This window comes from Ascidiella aspersa, chromosome 3 (assembly GCF_963924565.1).
Source record: "Ascidiella aspersa chromosome 3, kaAscAspe10.2, whole genome shotgun sequence".
Classification (NCBI taxonomy): Eukaryota; Metazoa; Chordata; class Ascidiacea; order Phlebobranchia; family Ascidiidae; genus Ascidiella; species Ascidiella aspersa.
The window spans coordinates 23,755,569-23,777,009 of record NC_139449.1 but is presented as its reverse complement, the minus strand read 5'-3'; the positions used below and the strand labels follow the sequence as shown (position 1 = coordinate 23,777,009).

At 37.4% G+C, this 21,441-nt stretch overlaps 1 protein-coding gene across 1 annotated transcript; it reads left to right on the top strand.

Annotated features, from left to right (window-relative positions):
• Positions 1-4,519: 4,519 nt before the first annotated feature.
• Positions 4,520-19,336, top strand: LOC146161000 (integrin alpha-8-like). The gene is made up of 19 exons (XM_083384638.1): positions 4,520-4,799; positions 4,938-5,044; positions 5,223-5,293; positions 5,454-5,660; positions 6,340-6,526; positions 7,431-7,579; positions 7,750-7,897; positions 8,309-8,440; positions 9,136-9,415; positions 10,653-10,816; positions 11,327-11,463; positions 11,836-12,023; positions 12,317-12,461; positions 13,051-13,196; positions 13,869-13,973; positions 14,596-14,668; positions 15,067-15,300; positions 15,824-16,045; positions 16,621-19,336. Exons 1-19 carry the CDS (start codon positions 4,564-4,566, stop codon positions 16,867-16,869), a joined length of 3,180 nt encoding a protein of 1,059 aa, XP_083240764.1. The 5' UTR covers positions 4,520-4,563; the 3' UTR covers positions 16,870-19,336.
• The last annotated feature ends 2,105 nt before the right edge of the window (positions 19,337-21,441 follow it).

Below are 21,441 nucleotides of genomic sequence, written 5' to 3'. Positions count from 1 at the left end.
AAGGTAAAGAACGAAAAACTCTCAACAATTCCTAAATTACAAAATATAAAAGGTATATAGGACATATTTTTTTTATTCGAAACGGCAATATTGTATTTGGCCACATTGCACCGTTGATCAGGTGACACAATTTATGATGTCAAAAACAATGAAATTTCTTCGAGTGGAAATCAAATTTTGGAAACACAAGTAAAACGACAATTCAATTTATTTCTCTCTGACCAATACTCTTAGTCACATGAAATCCCAAAACTAAACCGCATTGCAGCATTCAAGTTGTAATCTATTAATTGCAGATTACCCTTGTGGTTTAAACACTTCTTGTACCGGTGCACAGTGGTGTTGCGATGTCAACGATGCCAAAACTTGCTACGCGGAAAAAATCAGCGAGGATTGCTGGGGACCGACAGAGGATGAAAACGACATAGACGACATTCCACTCAATATTATTTTAAAGTATAAGCCCTCCAAATATTTGTAGTATTAATAGAGCGGTGCTCCGGAATCTTTTGACAGTATATTTGCTATAGTATTGGTTGATGTAATCATATATATCTATAACTTAACATCTTATGCAGCCTAGAGTGAAAACACGCTTGACGCATCGAAGTCACAAAACAATAGATTTTTTCATTTTCCAATTATAGCAACGTTCCATTTGTGTCAGCCCCTCACAATCGCCAATGTTCTGCCTTAATTGTTTACTCCTAAGTGGCAAAAGGGCAGAAGAATGACAAAGAGCTTTTTAAAAAGATAAAATCATGGATATCAGAAAATTGTATTACATTTTTGCGCTTAAATTTTTTTGTAAATCGTCGCTTTGTGATAAAACTTAGTTGCTTTGATAAGTTTGCATATAAGCCAAATTCGCATCTTGGCGCTATTGTAACAAGACGCTTTTAATCACTACCGGTACGTCTTCTTTTGAATCGCAAAACCATATATAAATACTTGTTTTTCTGGATATACTTTGTTCAATCTTTAAATCGACAAAATTATGTAAAGTTAAACTTTAACAGGTCAAAAAAGTCACTTATATGAATGCATATCTGTCGTGTTTTAACCATAAATGTATATTCTCTTTTCCCATGCAATAAATTAAAATCTAATTAAAATTTAATTTTCTTCCAAAGTAAAATGTTTTTTGACAGTGTTGCCGGAGTGTTCGTTGGAGCGCTGATTTGGGGTGGATGTTATTACTTTCGCTATCAAAAATTAAAACAACGAAGACAAAATCAAGGTGCAGCATCATTGGTTAAACTGTAGTTTTGTTTTCTAAACTTGGTCAACGAATTGCAATGAAGTAAAAAAAAAACACTTTTCTTAGCACAGAAAAAAATTGATAAAAATTACTTAGTTTTTTTATTTCCCGCTGGTACAAAGGTGCTCTAAACTAAAGGCTGTTTTCAACGTGTATCTTTTTATGGATGCATATTGAAAATAACAATGCACTAAGAACACCTACAAGCCTTACTGACGGTCCATACAAATAGATTAAAAAGAAAACAAATCCGAATGGGAAAATTGTAAAAGGAAATCCCCTCTTCATAAGCATAAAATGGTGTATATTTCGCAGGCACTTAAAGACTAACTTTCTTTAACGTTTTAAGAAAATTTTGACGTTTTAATACTGTTGACCAGAATTTTTTTGAAACGTAGACTTGATCACGCTCTTCAGAATTGTGAGTCAAGGATTTAGACGTAAACAACGATAGACTGTGCAACCTTAAACAGTATTGAAACCGGGGCTGCTTAAAGTATAGTTTAAAGCTGCTCCATATATCGTTTGCTAATTGCTTTTAGAATTTTGACGTAATACACCCTTCTTGAACACACCGGGCGTTCTATCGTTAATACGCTCGTAGAACAGATATGAGACAAAGAATAAATTTATAAAAAACAGCAGGAACAACTGATCAAGGAGCAGTGGGATTTCCTCAACAAAACTACGGCGCACCTGGTGGCGGGATGGACCAGCAGTACGGAACACAGTTTGGGAACCCTCCCCCAATGCCGCCACCTTTCGGCACTTCTCCGACTTCACAATATGGAGCTCCACCACCTATGACAACACAGTTTGGCGGCTCACCGAATACGCCACAATATGGAGCACCACCAATGAGCCAATTTCAATAATAACAAACTATATCGTTCAATCTGACAAACTTGTCCGGAAATTTCCACCAATTTGCTGTATTTTCCACCAATTATACCTAGTGTGGATTTGTCATCATTCTTGCTTATAGGCTCGTCATTGCAAATAAAATCCAGACCTAACCTACAAGCTTATCCCATAAGTGTCGCAGTGGTCGCCAAGGAAAAATATTTAATGTGTAGCATTGGTGGTTTTGGTGGAGGGGACTTGCTAATTTATTGTGATGCTGATACCTGATATATTGGCCAAAAAGTACCCTGACCCGACCTAGTAACCTAATCACTATGGCTAAATAAGCTAAATGATTATATTTATAAGCGCAAGGGTTATATGGGTTTTGCAGTTTTAGACAAGTGCTTTTGATTTGAAAATCCTATAATTAGGCTATCTTTGATTTGTATTTTGTATTGTTTATAATATTTTATCAGTATTTTTTTTGGATGAATAGGTTAATTTGGTTTTGGACGAGCACCGATAGCATCCGAAAGTTTAACATATACCGGTTCCAGGCGTAACTTTTGTTGGTTGCACCCCTACGATTTAGCCTGCAAGCTTTCTCTAAGTCTTGCAGCATTTCGGGTCATGCTTCAGTCTAATATATTTAAAAAGAAAATTGAAAAGTGAATTTACCCGTGCAAATTGAAATAGCAATTTAGGCATGTTATAGGTTTTTTCTCTATTGTGAAATGCCAAACGCTGTGTTTGCTATAGCTAATGAACAGTGATGAAAGTAAGCCGATAGGGCCAAAACGGTCCCCTAAAAGGTTTGCTACTGGAATAACGTTTCGAATTTTTGAAATTTATTCTACTTTTATCTCTCACAATAATGAACGACTATCAGATTAATAACAGTTCGTAGTGGGTTGCAATTTTAGGTGCTCTCCCTTGAACGCGATTAGATAAAAAACATTCCAATCAAATGTCAAAGTTTGATAAATTCACAAATTAAACCGGAAAAATACAATATTCTGGCATCGTCTTATCATCGTTTATTGTCTAAAACAGGGGTGGGACACTTTTTTTCTTGTCGCGGGCCAAAACCGAACTTTAGAAAAGTCTCTGCGACCCGTTAGACTTTACCACCTTATCAACCGTTATGACTGTTAGTTAGGGATACAACTAGGGGTTTTGCAAATGAAAAGGGGTAGCTACACGTTACACTCGATACAGGAACAAGATTTACGCAAGGCTAAAAAAATTGCTTTTATTTAGTTAAAATAGCCAAAAAATATGGGGAATGGCCTCGTGCCTAGTTTGTGAAATAGGTCGCGGGCCGGATCTGGTCTGCGGGCCGTAGGTTGCCCATCCCTGGTGTAAAGATAGTTAAGTTGAAGACATCCGTAACACAATTGCCGCCTAGAAAGGCTATCTCCAAATAAGGCTTTGATGCCGGGGGCGTCCCCGGTTTGTAAAGAGAAAGTCGCCGTGGTTTAGTTGTTCGAACCTACATCGTTTGGAAACAAACATCGCTACCCAAGCAGGCTCGTCAGTGGGCACTTAGGAAATAAAAGAAGTGTTGTGAGATTTAAAAATGCTGATGTGTTTTGCATTTTTAAGTAATTTGTCAATTAAATTTCTGTGTATACTTTAAAATACAAGGCTATATTTGTTTAAGTACAAGGTTAGGTTTTACCCCTCTAAATATGCCATATTACCTAACTTCAACAATCACGGTCATTTGACTCATCTCGAAACTAAGAAATGTTTTAGTGTACAGACACTTATTTTTTTGTTTTGTTCCTGTTTAGTTAGTTTTACAAACGCCTTAGTCACTTTACAGTTTAGTACATTTTTTTGGTTTGTTTTTTGTTAAAGATAATTTCAGGCTTCATAAAAGGAGCCCATAAAAGGTATTGTTGAATGTAATGTTCTAAGAAGGCACAATACTAACAGCAGATGTCTATTAATTAATAAAAAGATTACAATTGGTTCAGTTATCTCTGTTATTCTACAGTACACTAACAATTATAAATATACTTGGGTACACTATGAACGGATCTGTAATGTAGCTTGATAATAAGTTGCAAAGCCAAAAAGGTTGAGTAGATCGACAGCATCTTGATTAAGGCGTTTTGATAGCACATTAACTGAAAATGATACACGCTTATATAGAAACGTCTTAATCAAGATGCTGTCGATCTACTCGACCTTTTTGGCTTTGCAATTTATTATCAAATTATAAATATATTTTCTGAATTTTGCTCTGCATCTGGGTTGTATCAAGTGTCATTTCTTGAAATATGCAAAAGTATATGCACTGATTTAAATTTTTCAATAAAGATATGTACATGCACTATGCCATTGTACTTTTCAAATGAATAGTAAGCATGGGACAGTAACTTTCTGTATTTGAATTTCAGCTGCTTAAGGTTTTCTTTTATCCATTGCTTTTAATATAGGCATTTAACATGCCTGCACATCATTGTGATTTGCAAATTACAGCAAACCGAAGGCCTTTTTGTTTTGACCTCATTCTTCAAAAGTTGGTGCACTTTGTTTTTGTGTTGTTTTTATTCATTCACTTCCAAGCGAAGCACCCTGAAGCATTTAATTTGGATGCAGAGTTTTCATCATTTGTAGCTAGCCCCAGGAATAACATTTATTTTGGTTACTCAGTAGACTACTACAAGGGATCTGAAACATGGTATATTCATATGTATATATTACTAAGTTGATAAATGGTCATTTAGCTTAAATTTTTATATGTATATATTTTGTTTCTAAATTAGGTTTCTTAAAATTTTACTTATTCCACGATTCTTGGATGTTTTTTGTTTATTAGGATAACAGTTGGTGCTCCTAAATCTGGAACAGGTGGAAATGTTTTTAAGTGTTCCTACAGTCCTTCAGACCCTATCAGTAACTGCTCTATGGTTAAAATTACACCAAGTGTGTACAAAGAGTATATTTTGTCTTATTTTTGTATATAAAATTTGTACTTTTTTGTGTATAATAACTGAAACTTTTTGTATAAAAAGGTGTTCCAAACTGTAAAAAGATTCTTGTTTTAAATAGTAAATAGCTTTTGAAAGATATTACAAGTTTTTAATTAGATTTTGTATTTTAGTTACTCCAGAAACACGTGTCCGCTCTATGTTGGGAACAACCATAGAAGTTGGACCTAACAAGGAGCTTTTGGTAAAAGTTTTAATCAATGTTAAATATGCAATATGACCAGTTAACCATCCATTAACTAAAATATGTTTTGGTATGTGGAAAACCTATTATTTCTTAGTCTTCTTTTTTCTGTTTGTATTCATGCAATTACAAAATACATATATAAACCTTTGGCTTGTAGTCATGTGATCCAATGTATGCTCATCGAACTCAAGTCAAGAGTGATGTCTTCTATGATTTGATCGGCATCTGTTACTTTCTTAAAGATTTCACAAAAAAACAGCCAGTGGCTTACCGGTATTTGCCGTGTATTACTGATATTGGGGTTGAACATTATGGCCCTGCGCACAGCTCATGTCAGGCAGGGTTCAGCTCTTCATTTACTCAGGTTGGTTAAGTTTACTTTGAAAATGTTCTTGTACCTCAATTTATATACTTTTATAAAGTTTGTCTATAGTATTGTGTTATAGCTGTATTGACTATCCATAACAGTCAATAACTTGCTTGGCCATAGCCTGTTTTTTATCAGGCTTTTAGTTTTCCATGACTCTTAATACATAATTTTTACCCAACATTATCACCAACTGGCAAAGATAACCAGGTTTGCTAAGGAGAAAAACAGCTTTCTAGACATTGTATAATGTTAACCAGCTTTTAATTACTTTAGATAAAACAAGATAAAATTACCTGCATGAATTTTGCAAAAAAAACGTATATATAGCTTTTTTGATGCAGCCACATTGTTTATTTGTAAAAAAGTGTTTCTTTTACATAGCATTTTTTGAATTGAGACATGAATTTTCTGCTTCAAAAAACTATTCAATTGATCTGTGTTCATGTCAATTTAGTATCATATCTAAACTAAGTATATTGTTTCAAAGGGTAACTCTAAATTGATTCAATGACCTCCTGTATGTCATAAGCGCAGAATGCAGTTTTCTTCTTTGAACAAACCAACAAACATCGGATGGGATATACATACTTTATTGTATTAAGTTCATATATAGTGTACACGCAAGTTTAAAACGTTTGTTTTATTTACTTATTTACGTTATTTACTGTTTCAGGACAAAAGTAAAATTCTCCTTGGTGCAGTGGGATCATATTACAATCAGGGCTCCTTGATGTTGTTGTCTGACCTCTACCAAAACAAAACAAGTCTTCCAATCCATACAGCAGAAATAACCCCTGTTGTCCCACCAAACTGGGGCAAGGTTGATTATTACAGACAAAGTTATGACACTAACTTGCTTGGTAGGTTCAGCGTAATTTTATATCCCTAGTGCGCTTTGACTAACTTTAATTTAATCTTTAAGTATGCACAATGCTGAATACAGGCATAGGAAAATTTTAATAAACTATAACTAAATCTGGAGAGCCAAAATTACATTATATGTTTATCATCTTGTGTTATAGTACGCATTACACATATGAGGGCTTTGGTTCAGTACTTGATAGATCTATCTGTCTTGTTGCTATCCATTGCCCTGAAGAAGGTTACCTGAAAAGGTAATTTGATTGACAACTGTTTTCAAGTTTTACCAGAAGCACCGTTTTTAATTCAGACCAGTATATGTGCAGTCACATATTGATATACTCAAGGGCTACTTATGTTTGTTTGTTTGTTTTTAACGTTTGGCTAGGAAGTACTTTAGTTAATATAAAGTTGTATTATAGGACTTGCAGCTTGTTAAGGAAGTAATTAAACAATATTGAGTAGTTTGCTGTCTGTCATTTATAGCATATTTTAATGAACGGTTGTACACTAAAAAAATACTGATAGGAGTTAATCATATAGGAATTGATTCCCTTTATTTGCATAATGCATTGGATACTGTATTTAAAATTAAAAAAAAGTTGGCCAGATTCTGGATTCCCCAGTGCATTGCAGATGCCCCGGAGACCATGCTTCATTAAATATAAATGATTTTGATAGCTCAGAGGTTTTATTTTTATTTTCAGGAAGCACAGCTGCTGACATTTAATCTTATTGGTAAAATGGGGTTTCACTAAGTGAAAACACAAGGTTTCACATAATGATGGCATGACTTATTTTTTTACAAACATATGGTTAAAGAAAAGTGAATATAGTTCCCCACCCACATTGATTTTAAAGTTTTAAAAGTTATAAGGTTGGCATTTGTTGTTTTACATACAGGGTATTCTGTTGCCACTGGGGTTACAGGAAGCAAGTTGCCTCTTTTGGTAACAAGTGCACCCCGGCGACTGGGGTTTGACCTTCGTGGAATGGTAGTCGTTTATGATGAAACGATGGAAAGGTCACTTGCGAACTTTACTGGCGAACAGGTAGATGTGGCATGGCACACTTATTTTGTGTTAAATCAATGTGGATAATCGTAAAATTAAAAGCTACTTGTCCATACAATTTTAAAATTGTCCCAAAAACGTTTTGATCCTAGACATTTTTTTATATTTTATTTTCTACACTTTTAAACCTACACCCGTTTGTCTTTTAGATTGGTGAATACTTTGGGTATGGCTTGGCTGTTGTTGACGTGAATGGAGATGGACTTGATGATGTGATTGCTGGATCACCGTTGTATACAGACACAAACAGAAAGAAACCTGAAATCGGCAGAATCTATGTGTATTATCAACTGACAGGTTGGTCTAAGTAGACAGCTAAGGCCATTGTGATAAGTCCACACTAAAACAATAGGGCAATTTAAATAACATTTTGCACTGTACCTTTATATTAAAATATCTTAGTATAGTTGTCAACAATGTTTGTGAAGCCTTTTTTACAGTCCTGTGTTAACATTTTTTATTACATCTATAGAGATAATCATATTAACGTTGTTTACCTCTTAAACAACTTTGTTTGTGCATAGGATAATTGCAGTTAATATATTTTATCCATGACAATCCGTTTGTCATTGAAGAATTCATGCTTAAGCCCTACATTGACGGTATAATTTTTCACATATCGTCAGAGATACTCCACTTTACATGCTGTTCATCATGGAAATTGTGATATATGAAAGTGTTGTTTAGGTTGTTGCTTTTTTTATTCAGGAGCTGGCTCCTCAAACAAGGATCGACATCTGCCCTTTGCTGACCCAACAGTAATTCACGGAAATGTGAGTATGGGCCGCTTCGGACACACTATTACCAAGCTGGGTGACATTAACGCCGATGGGTATAATGGTAAGTATATGTTACAGGCTGCTATTTACCAGCTTTTCGTGGTTAATCTACAAGGAAAAGTGTTTTGCATTTGATGTATTTTTGTATTTGTTGACTAAGTTACGCGCTACGCGTTTTAAATTGCTTTGCAGCTGCCGTAAGACGTACCAGGTACTAGTGTATTTTTTTGAAATAAATATTGTTTCAAAAATATTGGAAGCATCTTTCTAATGTCGTAAGTTATATAAAAAACTTTGTTTAGATTAAAATGAAAGACATCATGCTTTTTTGCTTTTAAAAAATACGTTTCACAGTACAATACAGTTATTATGATTTAAAGCTTAGATTTTAGCACAATTTTACATGTCGAGCGAGATGCGACGTGGTTTTACAGAGGACGTGACAAACAACTCTGTTTGCTCATTTCTACGTTTAGCTGAATAAACAGTGCTAAACTTTAGAGTAAACAATTTTTTTTAGAAATAAAATAATTCTATTTCACTTATAATCAATCTATAAACAATATTTCAGCTGTTTTATTTAACCAGCGTTTTAACTTAGAAATAAGTTTATCAGAAGCAATTTGTTTTGAGAATTAAAAGAATAGCTTTTAGGCTTTTAGTTTTAACGGCGTCAATACGAACTTTTTATTCAAAAAAAATTGTTACTTATTATATTGCAAAGATTCATAAACGTTGAAAATAACCCTATTCTAGATATCCTCGTTTCTGCACCATACGAATCGAGCGGTACAGACGTTTCGGGTGATTCTCAATTCGGCGCAGTTTACGTTTTTAACGGGGGCAAGGGCGGGCTGAGAAACTATCCGTCGCAAGTGATTCGAGGCTCCGACCTCGAAAAGACCCCTAACTTTGATCCTACCAAGAAAATACGGGGTCTTGGTTTCTCGGTCAAGGGAGAAAAGGATTTGGACAGCAACGGCTACAAGGATATCGTCATCGGATCCTACTTGTCCGACATGGCTGTGGTTATAAGGTGTGTTATGCTTGGCTTTTTATCGGTAGGTACGTCAATTAAAAAATTAACCTTTTTTTATAACATAAGGTATTCTTCTGTTTTTCAGTTGTGACCCTAATGTTTTAAGGTTGATTTACTCGCTGTATACAAAAGTGTCCACCTTCGCAGGGCGCCCATTGTGTTGTCGTGTGTCTTTTGAGCAATATATGGGAATTACATTTCCATCGTGTTATAGCTTAAACGACTTTAGTTCATAAAGCTGTAATAATATTTCCGAGCTACCTTGACTGTGATTCACCATTTGAGCGATATAAGGTTGATGAATAATAATGCGATGACGTGAGCTGTCTGGAAAAGAGGCGAAATACTTCATTATCTGTTTGCTGTTTACTGAGCGTTTCTCACGCTACAGCAGCGAGCAAGCACACTTGTGTGTATTGTCTAGCATTGTTGACACAAGACTCTGGGCGGGTCAAAACCGATGTCACTTCTTGCCTGGTGACAACTTTTTCATTTGAGAGCTGTAATTCCATTTATATCTGTTCTCGTGTCGCGGGTTTATGTCATTGCTACACGCTTAGCCTGATTATTAAAAGCATGTTTGCTAAGGGCGTAGTTTTTTTATAAACAGACAGTTAAGTATTTTAGTGGCATATTGTTTTATCCAGAGACTTTTTTGGTATATTTCTGTTCTTGTGTCGTAATATGGTTTTGTTATTGTAACACGTTTGGCCTTTTTGTGAAAACAAGTTTGTCCACGGCGTGTTTTATAAACGGTAATTTATATTGTTTAACAGTTTTAGGTAAATGAAACAGTATTTATACACAAAACGTTTTGAAAAACACTTAGGCTTACGGAATTTCTTGTTTTATCACAATGTATAAGTTTTGCAAGAACTCGGATTTTCTTTATTGAACCATACCGGCATATCAATTTCTTTTTGTATTATGTTTTTTTAACATTTGTATTTTGTATAGTTAGCCCATTGTTTAAGAAATGCTCTTGCTACTTTACATCACTCTTATTGTGTAGACTAACTTATTATTGCTGTTTCATTGGCCACCCGAAATAACCCATAGGTTGTATGCAGCGGCGCGTGCACTCCAGTTGCAAATAGACCCAAAAGCACGTTTAAACAAAATGGCCTGGCTCTTTTTAAATTGGTGCTAATGGGCGTCGACTTGTGACTAGTTTTCGTATCGGGCAATTCACCCCTTTCGCGCAATACTGGGCTAACCTACCCGTGCTGCACAGGTCAAGGCCGGTGGTCACCCTCGAGGCCGCAATGACGATCCAACCGCCAAAAGTCGACCTCGAAACTTTGTCTTGCGAGATCCCCGGATCCTCGACCAAGTCGGCCTGCTTCACCGTTAAAACCTGCTTCTCTTACCACGGCGCTGGCTTGCCTGGGGACGTGGGTAAGTAGAAAGACAAACTTTGCACTCTCAAACGATAACACGAACGAATAAAATTAGGTTGGTAAACAAGAGTGTGTATCTTTGTATATGGCCGTATTTGTCCTAATTCTAAATAGAGAAATCAGGTGGCACTGTATAAAGACAAATTGTATTTGATTCTCGACAAGCTTTCGCACAACCGTGCTTCATCAGGTCAAAGTGTATGTATCTCCAGCTGTTTTTTGCCGTTTTGATGCAGTCAGATTGTTTCACAAACGCGTTCAGCGTTCTTTTGATTAATTATGCGCTGATTACTTGGGAAAACAAATAAAGTTTTGGCTATTCTTTTTAGATTTTTGCACTGAATAATAACTAAAACGGTTTTGGATCGCACACATGCAATACCATTAGCGTTGTGCCATAGCGCATTAGCGTTGTGCCATAGCGCAAAACCCAATGCACATGTTAACTGCGATCGTTTTCAATGCGTCGGCCAAGTGCACAATTTTGAAACCGTGTATTTCTTGCCAGCCATATCCTACTCGTACGACATGGACTCCAGCAAGCCTGACGCGGAGAAGCGAGCTTACCTGCTCGACAATTCGCCCAAGAACATCACGCTGCACGCCAACACCCCGCGATGCACCCAAGAGACCGTTTATATGAAGGTATTCTATCACAGCAAAACACACTGATCAAGCTGTGCATTAGAAATGTTCTACCGTTATACTCTGGAGTGCTGGTATTTGTGCATAGTGTTTTGTGATAAACAAGCGATAATTCTACAGGGCAGTTCGTGACGTTTGTTTTGGCACAAAAAATCAATTGTGCGTTGAGTTATGAACTATATAATGCCAAATAGCCATTTTCAAATTGATATCTCTGTGCTTAATTTTGCAATCGCCCCTTAACATGGCCATTTTTTTGATTTAAGTAAACTTGGGTAGTCAAAATGCAATCTCAAAAAAAGGATAATTTCCCTATTGTGTTGTTTGCAATTAGCGTGAACAGCCTTTAAAACAGCGCCCTCGGTCTTGCAGAAAGACATCCGCGACAAGTTGGGCGACATCGCCGTCACTGTGTCCTCCTGGCTGCGCGAGACACACCAGCCGGTCGAGCCGATCCTAGACAAGCTGACGGGCACCGAGAACACAACACAGGCGCAGATCTTTAAGGACTGCGGACCCGACGAGATCTGCATACCCGATTTGTCCATGACTGCCGCTTTGTAAGTGTGGAGAGGCTAGCCTAAAGCGGGAAATGTCGGATCTTAAAAATTCAAAGCATTGTTAACTTTCGCTAAACTAAAGTAAAAATGTAATTCCCCTTTGGTTTTCGGTGAGCTAAATATAATTGAAATACAATGCAAAGGTGACGGCTTTTTCAATTTTCGAACGGCAAATTTTCGTATAACGGTTGTCCTGTTGGGAATCCCTTTTTCTCATTTTATTAGTGACCCTTACTTCTGTTTTACATCACGCCTATCGATAAAAAAAAACAATTCTCTTTATATAATCGCAGCGAGCCGACGGCTGTGCACGTCGGGGCTTATGTAGACGTGGTGATGAGTGTGGACGTTAGCAACGCTGCCGAGAACGCCTACCTCGCCACACTGGTGGTTGAGTATCCCGCCAACGCCAGCTATGTCGGTGTCCAGGAGTCTCAAGTGAGTTTCCGCAACAAAAGCGTGCTTTCCCGCAGCACAGCGTGAACTCTTTGGGCCCTTTGTCCTTTGTAGTATGGCGACGTTATAGCACCGTCGCGTTTCTATTTATATCTAAATTACATTATGAATTGTCGACAACTTGATTTGCTATTCGAATCTGGAAGAAGTAATGCCAATTACCTAGCAAATTTAAAGAGTTTTATTTTATTAGATCTGTACTTATAACGTTTTGTATATTACTTCGCGTTCGCTGTTATCGTTGTTAGTAAGACCAGTCCTCTTCCAGGACTGTCATTCCATATTTTGACTGTCTAAAGCTGCTATTTTGGCACTCTGCGCGTTAAGCGAACACTTGCAGTGCGTGAATACCGAATACCATGCGTCATGTGCTAACCAGTTTCCGTTGAAACATTGTGACCCGCTGATATCATTTTATCGTGTGACAGGCCAACTGCTGTCTAGTTGTGAGTTGAGTCAGATTCGAACCAAACTTTAAAGTGAATCTTGCACTTGTTTAACAAAAAAATGCGAATCAATGTTGAACGGAACTGAATGACGTAATCTAACTCTTTGTTTCATTGTTTGGCAGAATTCCCCGATCCGGACCTGTGGCGATTACCCGCCCTTTCTCCTCTGCGAAATGGGAAACCCCCTTAAGAAGAACCAGCACGCCAACGTGAACATAAAGTTCGGCATCAACGCACTTACTGGCGACTCAAAGCAGCTCGTCTTCAAGTAAGTTCCGTCCAACCCTGACTAAGCAAAGCTGTTTTGATATACGTCATTTCCACCGCAGTTTCTCTGCTTCTAGTGTAAAGTCCAATTGCGTACCCGCTCGCATCAATTGAAGTGTTCCCGTCACCAACTAATATTAAACCATACATATGACCAATGAGATGTAATTGGGTCTTAAATTGCTCAATAACTGGTAGTCTGGTATGATCCATGGTAATGTAGCTGTAGGTCTCAAGTACAAGTTACGTTTTTTTAAGTACAAGTTGCATTTTGATGGTCCGTACACTTTTGGTTCAAAGCGATTCTGGTTCCAGTTAATACAGGAAATGTTGTTGTAACCGTTGCAAAAGCAGCTTACGATCAGCATGACCGATTTTTTGTCGTGCGATAGGAAAGTGCGATAAGGGTTTATTTTGCGTTTCCTTAGTTTAAATAGACTCAAAAAGCTGGAATATAGAGTCGCACCAAAAGACAAAGTCCTGGCAAAACTCAATAGGCCTGGCGCCTAAAATGGCAGCTTGCTTTCGTTAAACATCGAAATGTGACTATCTGATCTCATTTATTCACTGACCATTTGACCATATTAAAAGCACCCGCGAGCTTAGTATAAAAGAAAACAGTCGTATAAATTTAAAACTTTAGTTTTTTTATTTACTTTGTGTGTTTGTGCAGGTCCTTCGTAAATTCTACAAACGAGCAAAACAATGAAAGCAACCGGGTTTCGACCATTCTCGCCGTCGATGTGTTCGCTAACGTCACCATTTTCAACTATTCCGTGTAAGTTCGAACGCGTTTCATCTTCATAAAATCTAGCGTGGATATTTATCTAAATAGCAAAACTGGTGTTGGGTTTATCATGATAGTAGGGTTGACAATGTGTGTGATTCACAAACTAGATTACATACAAGTTGTAGCTGTATGTGGTTTGAAATTGCGCATTAACGTAAATGCAGGCAGTTGTTTGTCTTTGACTAAAACTTGTTGGTCGAAATAATTTTTAAAACTTTATCGGCTGTATTAGACAAAATATATCAGTTCAAAAAAGTTTGGATATCAAGCTTCGTCTCATATGTAATAGTTCAATTATGTAACGCGAATCTCATCTGCTCGTAAGTGTCGGCGTTAACATCATAATGTTCGTTTGCCCGCTGATAGTTTGGCTATGTTTAATTGTTTATTGCATGGTCATAACATACTACATTTTCGTGTTACTTTAAAATTTAGCTTCTGTTTTGCGTGTTGATTGGAGATCAAAATCCATACAATTCTTATCCATGTTTTTCGTGAAATATAAAAAGAAAGTTTGTATAGGGTGTTCGACATACGTCTAACAGTTTCAATTGCCTCCAAAATCTTTCTGACTTGTTATTTCTTAAAATAAGCAAGCGTTTCTTTACAGGCCTTACGAAGTGATTCTGTTCAAGGATGCTAAGAACGTTTCGGTTTCGAAACCGGTCACTCACAAATACGACGTAAGTTTGTTAGTTCTTTTTTGTTTTATTTGTCGAAGAAGTATTTACATGTACATTAGGCATGTACCGAAGTCTGTCATTGATCCTCGATTCGATTTATTCACTGACCCAGTGCACATTTGGCCTCGCTTGCATAATAAAGACAGAACAATAATTCGAAAATCAAATATGAGGAAAGATAGAAGTAGATCATATAACGGGTAATAGATAAATAACATTCTTTGGAGACCGCTAATTCCATCGTCTATCATGCCACCCTTGACCTAGGTGGGACTATAGGCGCGCGAAATCCCGCCTATCACAGTTGCTCCACCGCTATCTTAGGCGCTTATTGTCAGCCAGGCACGACCAGCGAACAGAGCCCAAATATAGCCAACACACGACGATTCCTTTCGTAGATAACCAACGACGGACCATCGGACATCGAGTCGGCCTCTGTCTCCCTCTTGTGGCCGCTCAAGACGCCCGGCGGCGCTTTTCTTCTTTCGCTCAGGGAGGTACTGGTTAGCGGGCAGATGTCGTGCGACCCGCAAAACATCATCGACGCGAGCAAGGCCCTGGCCAGTGACGTCATGGTGCCGTCGGACGAGCTAAAAGTTGAGAGCACCAACGGTGGCGTCATGAACTACTACGTAAGCGGCAGTCGGCGTTATTATGCCAATCTTATTTTTCATTTATGCTATAAAAAGTGACTTGCGTAGACTTGATAGCTGGGCCTGGCAAAATAACTTTTTGTGCCTTTGGCTGCTGTACGTTTTTTACGTCATTGTTTATTCAGAAACGCCTGGCCGCTTTAAGTATTACTTCGTAGGTCACATACTAGGTATATATAATACGTCGTATTTTAATCCGAAGGTAGATTTACCATTATTTGTGTTAACTGAGATACATTTTTTGCTTGTTATCAGACGAGTGGACAGTACTGTACTTCCGTACTACTGTTTGCTCAAAATAAAACAAAATTACAAATGATCCATAAAAGTCCTTTATCATGTGCTTTTACTCTTGTTATTTGGTATTTTTCATGTGCCCACCAGTCAAGTAGGCTTTACGCAAATTGCTCGTTTAAACCATCTAAAAACTTCTAAACTATGCCAATACTTAAAATTCGCATCCGCGGATGTATACCAACGCCTCACAACTTGTTCGTTGCAGAATTGCCACACGGACTCGCACTACTGCTTCGAGATGAAATGTATAGTAGGAGTACTAAAGACCGGCGAAGGAGTAACCGTGCAACTAAACGGCGACCTTATGATGGCGCCCATTACCGCCAGCCAATACGACTCCGTGGTGTCTTCCAGCCTGCGATTTCGCGTGGACAAGTACGCCTACTCGATCAGTCCGAGCGACGCCGGACCGACGTACACTTCAGAGGTAGGTTATTGCATCGGATGCGAAGCGACGCTAAAATGTCTCCAATTTGCCCTCGATTTTGTGTTGTTTGAATGATTTATTTGTTTTTGTGTGTTTTGAGATTGTTAGGAGCTACCTTATCTGAAACGCCTGCCATATGTCGGAAATAATCGTGTGGTATCCAAATTCGTTACCAATATAGGTGTAAAACCACCGACAAAGACAACTCCGAGAAAATTTAGCTTAAACGAAACTTAAACCGCCTGCCAGACATTGTTGAACAGGTGTACGGGCATCGTTTTGCGTAGGCGTGCGCAAAACTTTTACTGCATATTTGTGGACCATTAGTCGTTTTCTCTCCACTCCTGTAAACAACGGAGTACGGGTACCCAGTTTCTGATTTGCGTTTCTTTAATTTACTAAAAATAATTTATTTTGGTATAGACGCGTTGGCCATGTTTGTCATTCCCTGATGAAGGCTTTTTGAATAGTTAGCCGAAACGTTGGTTAAACAAATACATACCAAAATAACTTATTTTTTTTTAGTATACTATGCCTGGTAGCAACGGCATATTTATTATTTCTTTAACTTAAAGGTGAGTATATACGCCACCTACCCGACCAACGCCACACCCCAGTCAGTGGATTGGTGGATCGTGGCGATCGCAGTGGCCGCCGGTGTCCTCTTCCTAATCATCATCATCGCCGTCCTGTGGAAGTGCGGCTTCTTCAAGAGGAAGAGCATCCCCGAACAGGAGGAGGACATCCAGCAGCGAAGAAACCTGATGCAGAAAGATGAGGATCCGGACGACATGCAGAAGGAGTTGGAGGAACACATCAAGTAGGAGGAGGAAACGAGCTCAGTTCTACTCGTGGTGGATGGTGTTGTTGTTGTTTATTTTCAGGAAGAATTTGAGGGCGTCATGTGCCTTTTCGACAATTAGGCGTCACGTGTCTTGCGTCAAACTTGCGCAACTGACCGATTTGGCCAAATCTATTGTTTGCCATTTTTTGTTTTTTATGTTTTTACTAGTGCCCAAATCAATTGTAACGGTTGAATAACTTTTGAATCTTAATCTATGCCCAAGAAAAGTAACCATGGTGCTTCTTCCTTGTTTTATTTTATCTTCCTTAATTGTGTTTTTATTGGTGATTTCAGTCGTGGTAGTTACGTGATTGTTTTGTTTAATTTAAAGTCTGCCTGCGCGAATTTTATCCGCTATGGGCTGTAGCAAACCTAATTTGTTAATGAACCCGATCCATTGTTTAATTCTTTTCATTTGTGTCCTCAAAATCAGTGGTTCTCAACCGCCGGTCCACGGGCCGGTGCCGGTCCGCGTCCACTTTCCTGCCGGTCCGCAAATATATTAAAATTTGATATCTCAATTGCAAATTGTTGAAGGCTTATCCATCAAGTTTAGAACTTCGCCAGCTACGTAATTTGCAGCATTGTCACGCAACAGAGAGTTAATGGTCTTCTTTGGACTTCATTGTACGTCACAATGCTGCAAGTGTTTTGGCCAACTGTTTAAAAGTAAGCTACAACTGTTTAAGTATTAAACTTTAAGACCAGTTGTCTGTGAAAGCTAAGAAGTGTTTTAGTTTCATACTGTTGCATTATTAAATTTTGGGTTTATTTTGATTTTTGAAGGTCCACCGGTCTGCAAAACTTGTTTTTAAAATTTTACCGGTCCGTAAGCTAAAAAGGTTGAGAACCACTGCTCAAAATGATTGATCCGTTTTATTTGTTTGATGTATTTGTTTGCTTTTTTTATTTTTAGGTGCAACCAAGGGTAACTGCAATTCAGTACTGTTGTACCATGTCACTGCCAAGCCTAGAAATAATCTACCAATCCTTTAATTTCGAATAGAAATGTTTCGTAATAAACAAGTCGCCCAGTGTCAAGTAACATAGGTATATATACTCGTTTCTAGTAAATCGAGTGTGACAGTAATAATTATTTTGATAACATTCCAGTTCAACGTGCTCGTCGCTTCTGCCATCGATGTACCCTGTTTATTGTCCTGTAGTCCCTAAAACAATGTTTTTGTACATTTACATTGTTGAAACGACAACTTCCATTCTGCGTTTTGTTGTCGTGTATTGTACAACTTATATTTTGGTTAAATCGTTGCTCTGTAATTTGTTTTAACATAAAAGTTGTTCAAATTTTTAATTGTTATCACTGGTCCGACTCGCGCTTATTGCAAAAGGTCTAATTACGCTGTCGAGCAACCGGTTGTCTTTATACTTAAATGTGAAGCGGTAAAGTTAAATTGTTCGAGTCACTTCATGTTTAACAGTGAAGCAGCGCAAACTAAAAATGTGACGAAACATCACTGGAAATTTTGTCACTTGTCTAATGACGCCCAATATTGTGGTTCGAAACCAGATGACTTATTGTGTTATGTCTCAAGAGGGTTCTGTTACAAATATAAACGCCATTGGTGTTAAAATGCGCGATTAGGCCAATTAGGCCTGGTTTGGTGAACTAATATTATAAAAAAAAACACTGCTTTAATTTAACAACGCTATAAAAAAAGTTAAAACATTATCGCTTTGCTTTTGATTTTTCTTTTTTAGATTTCGGCAGTTTTGTGACAAACATCCTATGATAGCAGTAGTTGCTTTGTCGCTCTTTCGTTTGGTCGACCCCTCTGTGATTTCAGTAGCATCTGTCCAGTATTATTTTGCTTTTTATATTGTGGACGTTTCAATTCCACCCTATTAGTTAACTCTACTGGCCAAATCCGTTTTTTTATTATAGTGGTAAATAAAGTGTTATTGTAATTTAAGAATTTTATGTTTTACGTTTAATCAAATATCCTTGCAAAAAATATTAAACCAATAGTTGACCTTTTTCTTAGAATGTATATCGTAAGCGTCTTTTCTGACATGCGATGTTAAATCTTAAATGTATATTATACTCAAGTCAAACATACGAATTAGCTTGCCAATTATGTAAGCTTTTCCGTATTCCCTTTGGACAGTGCATTTAATATATTTAATAGTTTCGTTTCTGTAAAAAAATTCAGCGTTGTAATGCATCAGATTTTCTAGTACGTTTTTCGTATTAGTGTTTTTTAAGTAATTACCAGTCCGCTCCAATTTTATGTGTGTGTTTTTAAAACCTTATGACGAGCAGTTGTTTTTTCGATGAATAATCAAATGCCCATTTTACACCGGCGTACTTTTTGTGTTTCACTCTAAAAATATTAATTGTGTTGTACACTTGATGCAGTTGCCCCTAATTTAGATGGAGTTATGTTATGTATATTACTTTTACACACACACATTTATTACATTCACTTCCCGCATCAATTATTTCGTTTATATAAAAAACAATATTATGCAAACAGTTTGCCGAATTGACCTTACTTAGATAAATATCGTCTTTCGGTATATCCGATTTTCCTGGGACTCAATGAACCTATAACTTATAAATAAGAACTGTCGAGTAACAAGAAACTAGACTAGATAGATGTTATGCCAACATCTAGAAAAATTGAATATTTTTACACAGTTAAATTGCATAAAGCAGTGCGACAAAAAATTCGACTATTGGCACACCCGCTGTATGTTGCACGTGTACTGCTGTAGGCTATATCTGACTTTTGAGAACATTTTGTATAAATTTAAACTTAATATTAATGATTTCTGTATTGTGTTTTCATACTTAATTACCCTTAAAGTCTGAGTCATCTTGTGCAGAGTCATTGCTTAATTCGGACTAGGGATTCGACTAAATCAATTTGCCTTGGTCGACTCGACTAAGACTATACGTAAAACTACCTGGGTCCGACGTGCGCATGCGAACTCAAATCACATTTCTTGGCAATTTGAGCAAGGATGCACGGATTTAAGCCACAAAATGTTAAATAGGCCTACAACATCGAACTTTAGGCGCCAATTCACGACATTACGACTTGACCTATAGCCTACTACTCTTAAGACGTAAGGTAACCATAGAGAAGCGATCACGTGTAAATTCGTGTAAGTTATTCCATCACTACACAGCACTTTTAACTGATTTAAAGCAAGATATTTCGGGTACCTCTGACCAATAAGGCCTATGCAGTATTGTCGTTGTTTCGTAAACGACACAACAACAACTTTTGAAACTGGATAAAACGATTTGGCCCTTTATTATTTTACGTGGTTTGTGTGCGGCCTTGCAGATATAACGTAAATGGCTCTTTTTGTTTCCAAATTCATAGTGATGAACATCGTTGTCTCGAGTAATGTGCCTTTTGCTTGTCCAATGTGTCAGATCTCTTTGTAAAGGGTGAAGCTTTGTACATTCATGCCAGCCCCAGAGCAGATTGAGTTTGAAACCATTGTTGTAAGTCTTTTGCGAAAGTAAATATTGGTTGTGACTCAACATAGCCTAGCCTACTTAAACTCCAAGACTAAGTTCAAACAAAGGTTATTACGTGCATTATTCTTAGCTGCATTGGAGTTAGGCGTTAAAAATTCAAGGCCGATACTGAAACCAATCAACCTTACGAAGCCAATGTGTCGATATAGGCCTACATAATTATTCTATGATAAATACTCCATTAAAAGTTGTAAATCGAACTCTGTGATGCGATCGGCACAAAGCTATAAGACATGGAGCTAAAACATTACACACATGAAACTAGTCATTTCAAACTAATTTAAGAACCAGTGAAGTCATTTGCAAAATAACATAAATCCAAGTCAAGTCAATTTCAAGAAATATGTATAGTTAAGTTCCAGTCCATTTCAATTGGACTCCAGCCATGAGACCGAAATTAAAACAACATCAAGTCGGAATTAAACATCAACTCTCCAATATTCTTTACCCAATTTCCAACCCCACCTATTTCCTGCCTATAACCTCGAATAGGGGCAAGCAGTCCGGTGCTAAAACAGCGCCGCCTCAACGTCATATTATTGTGGTGTCATGTCACAACACCAAAACGGTACGAACCCTTTCAGGGCAATTTTTTTAGGGTACAGAGCGATATAAATATACACCAACGTGTAACAAATACGTTTTGTTAGTATGTTCTTGGCAAAGATCAATCTTTAGGACCAAAAGGAATAATACGATTTTTTTTGCATGAGTGACGTCGTATTTGAGAAACATAAGCTTGTGGTGACTATGTTCTGTAAATTTGCCCCTGTGCTTTGGTATTACGCATTTTAGCTAAGAAAATCCCGAATCCGTTTCTATTGCCGCAACGTCTCATAGCGCACAAAGTGTTAACCGCTTTCAGTCGTAACTGTGAACATTCCATAAAAATAAAAGTTGTTGACCGGCAAAATTTGTGTTGCAATAAGCAGACTGTAGTTTTTGATGTACGAATAAATTATTCTGAATATAGCAACGGTTAGCAGTAATGTAATGGTACGAACTATATTAAAATGCCCATTGTCGTGAATAGGTCGG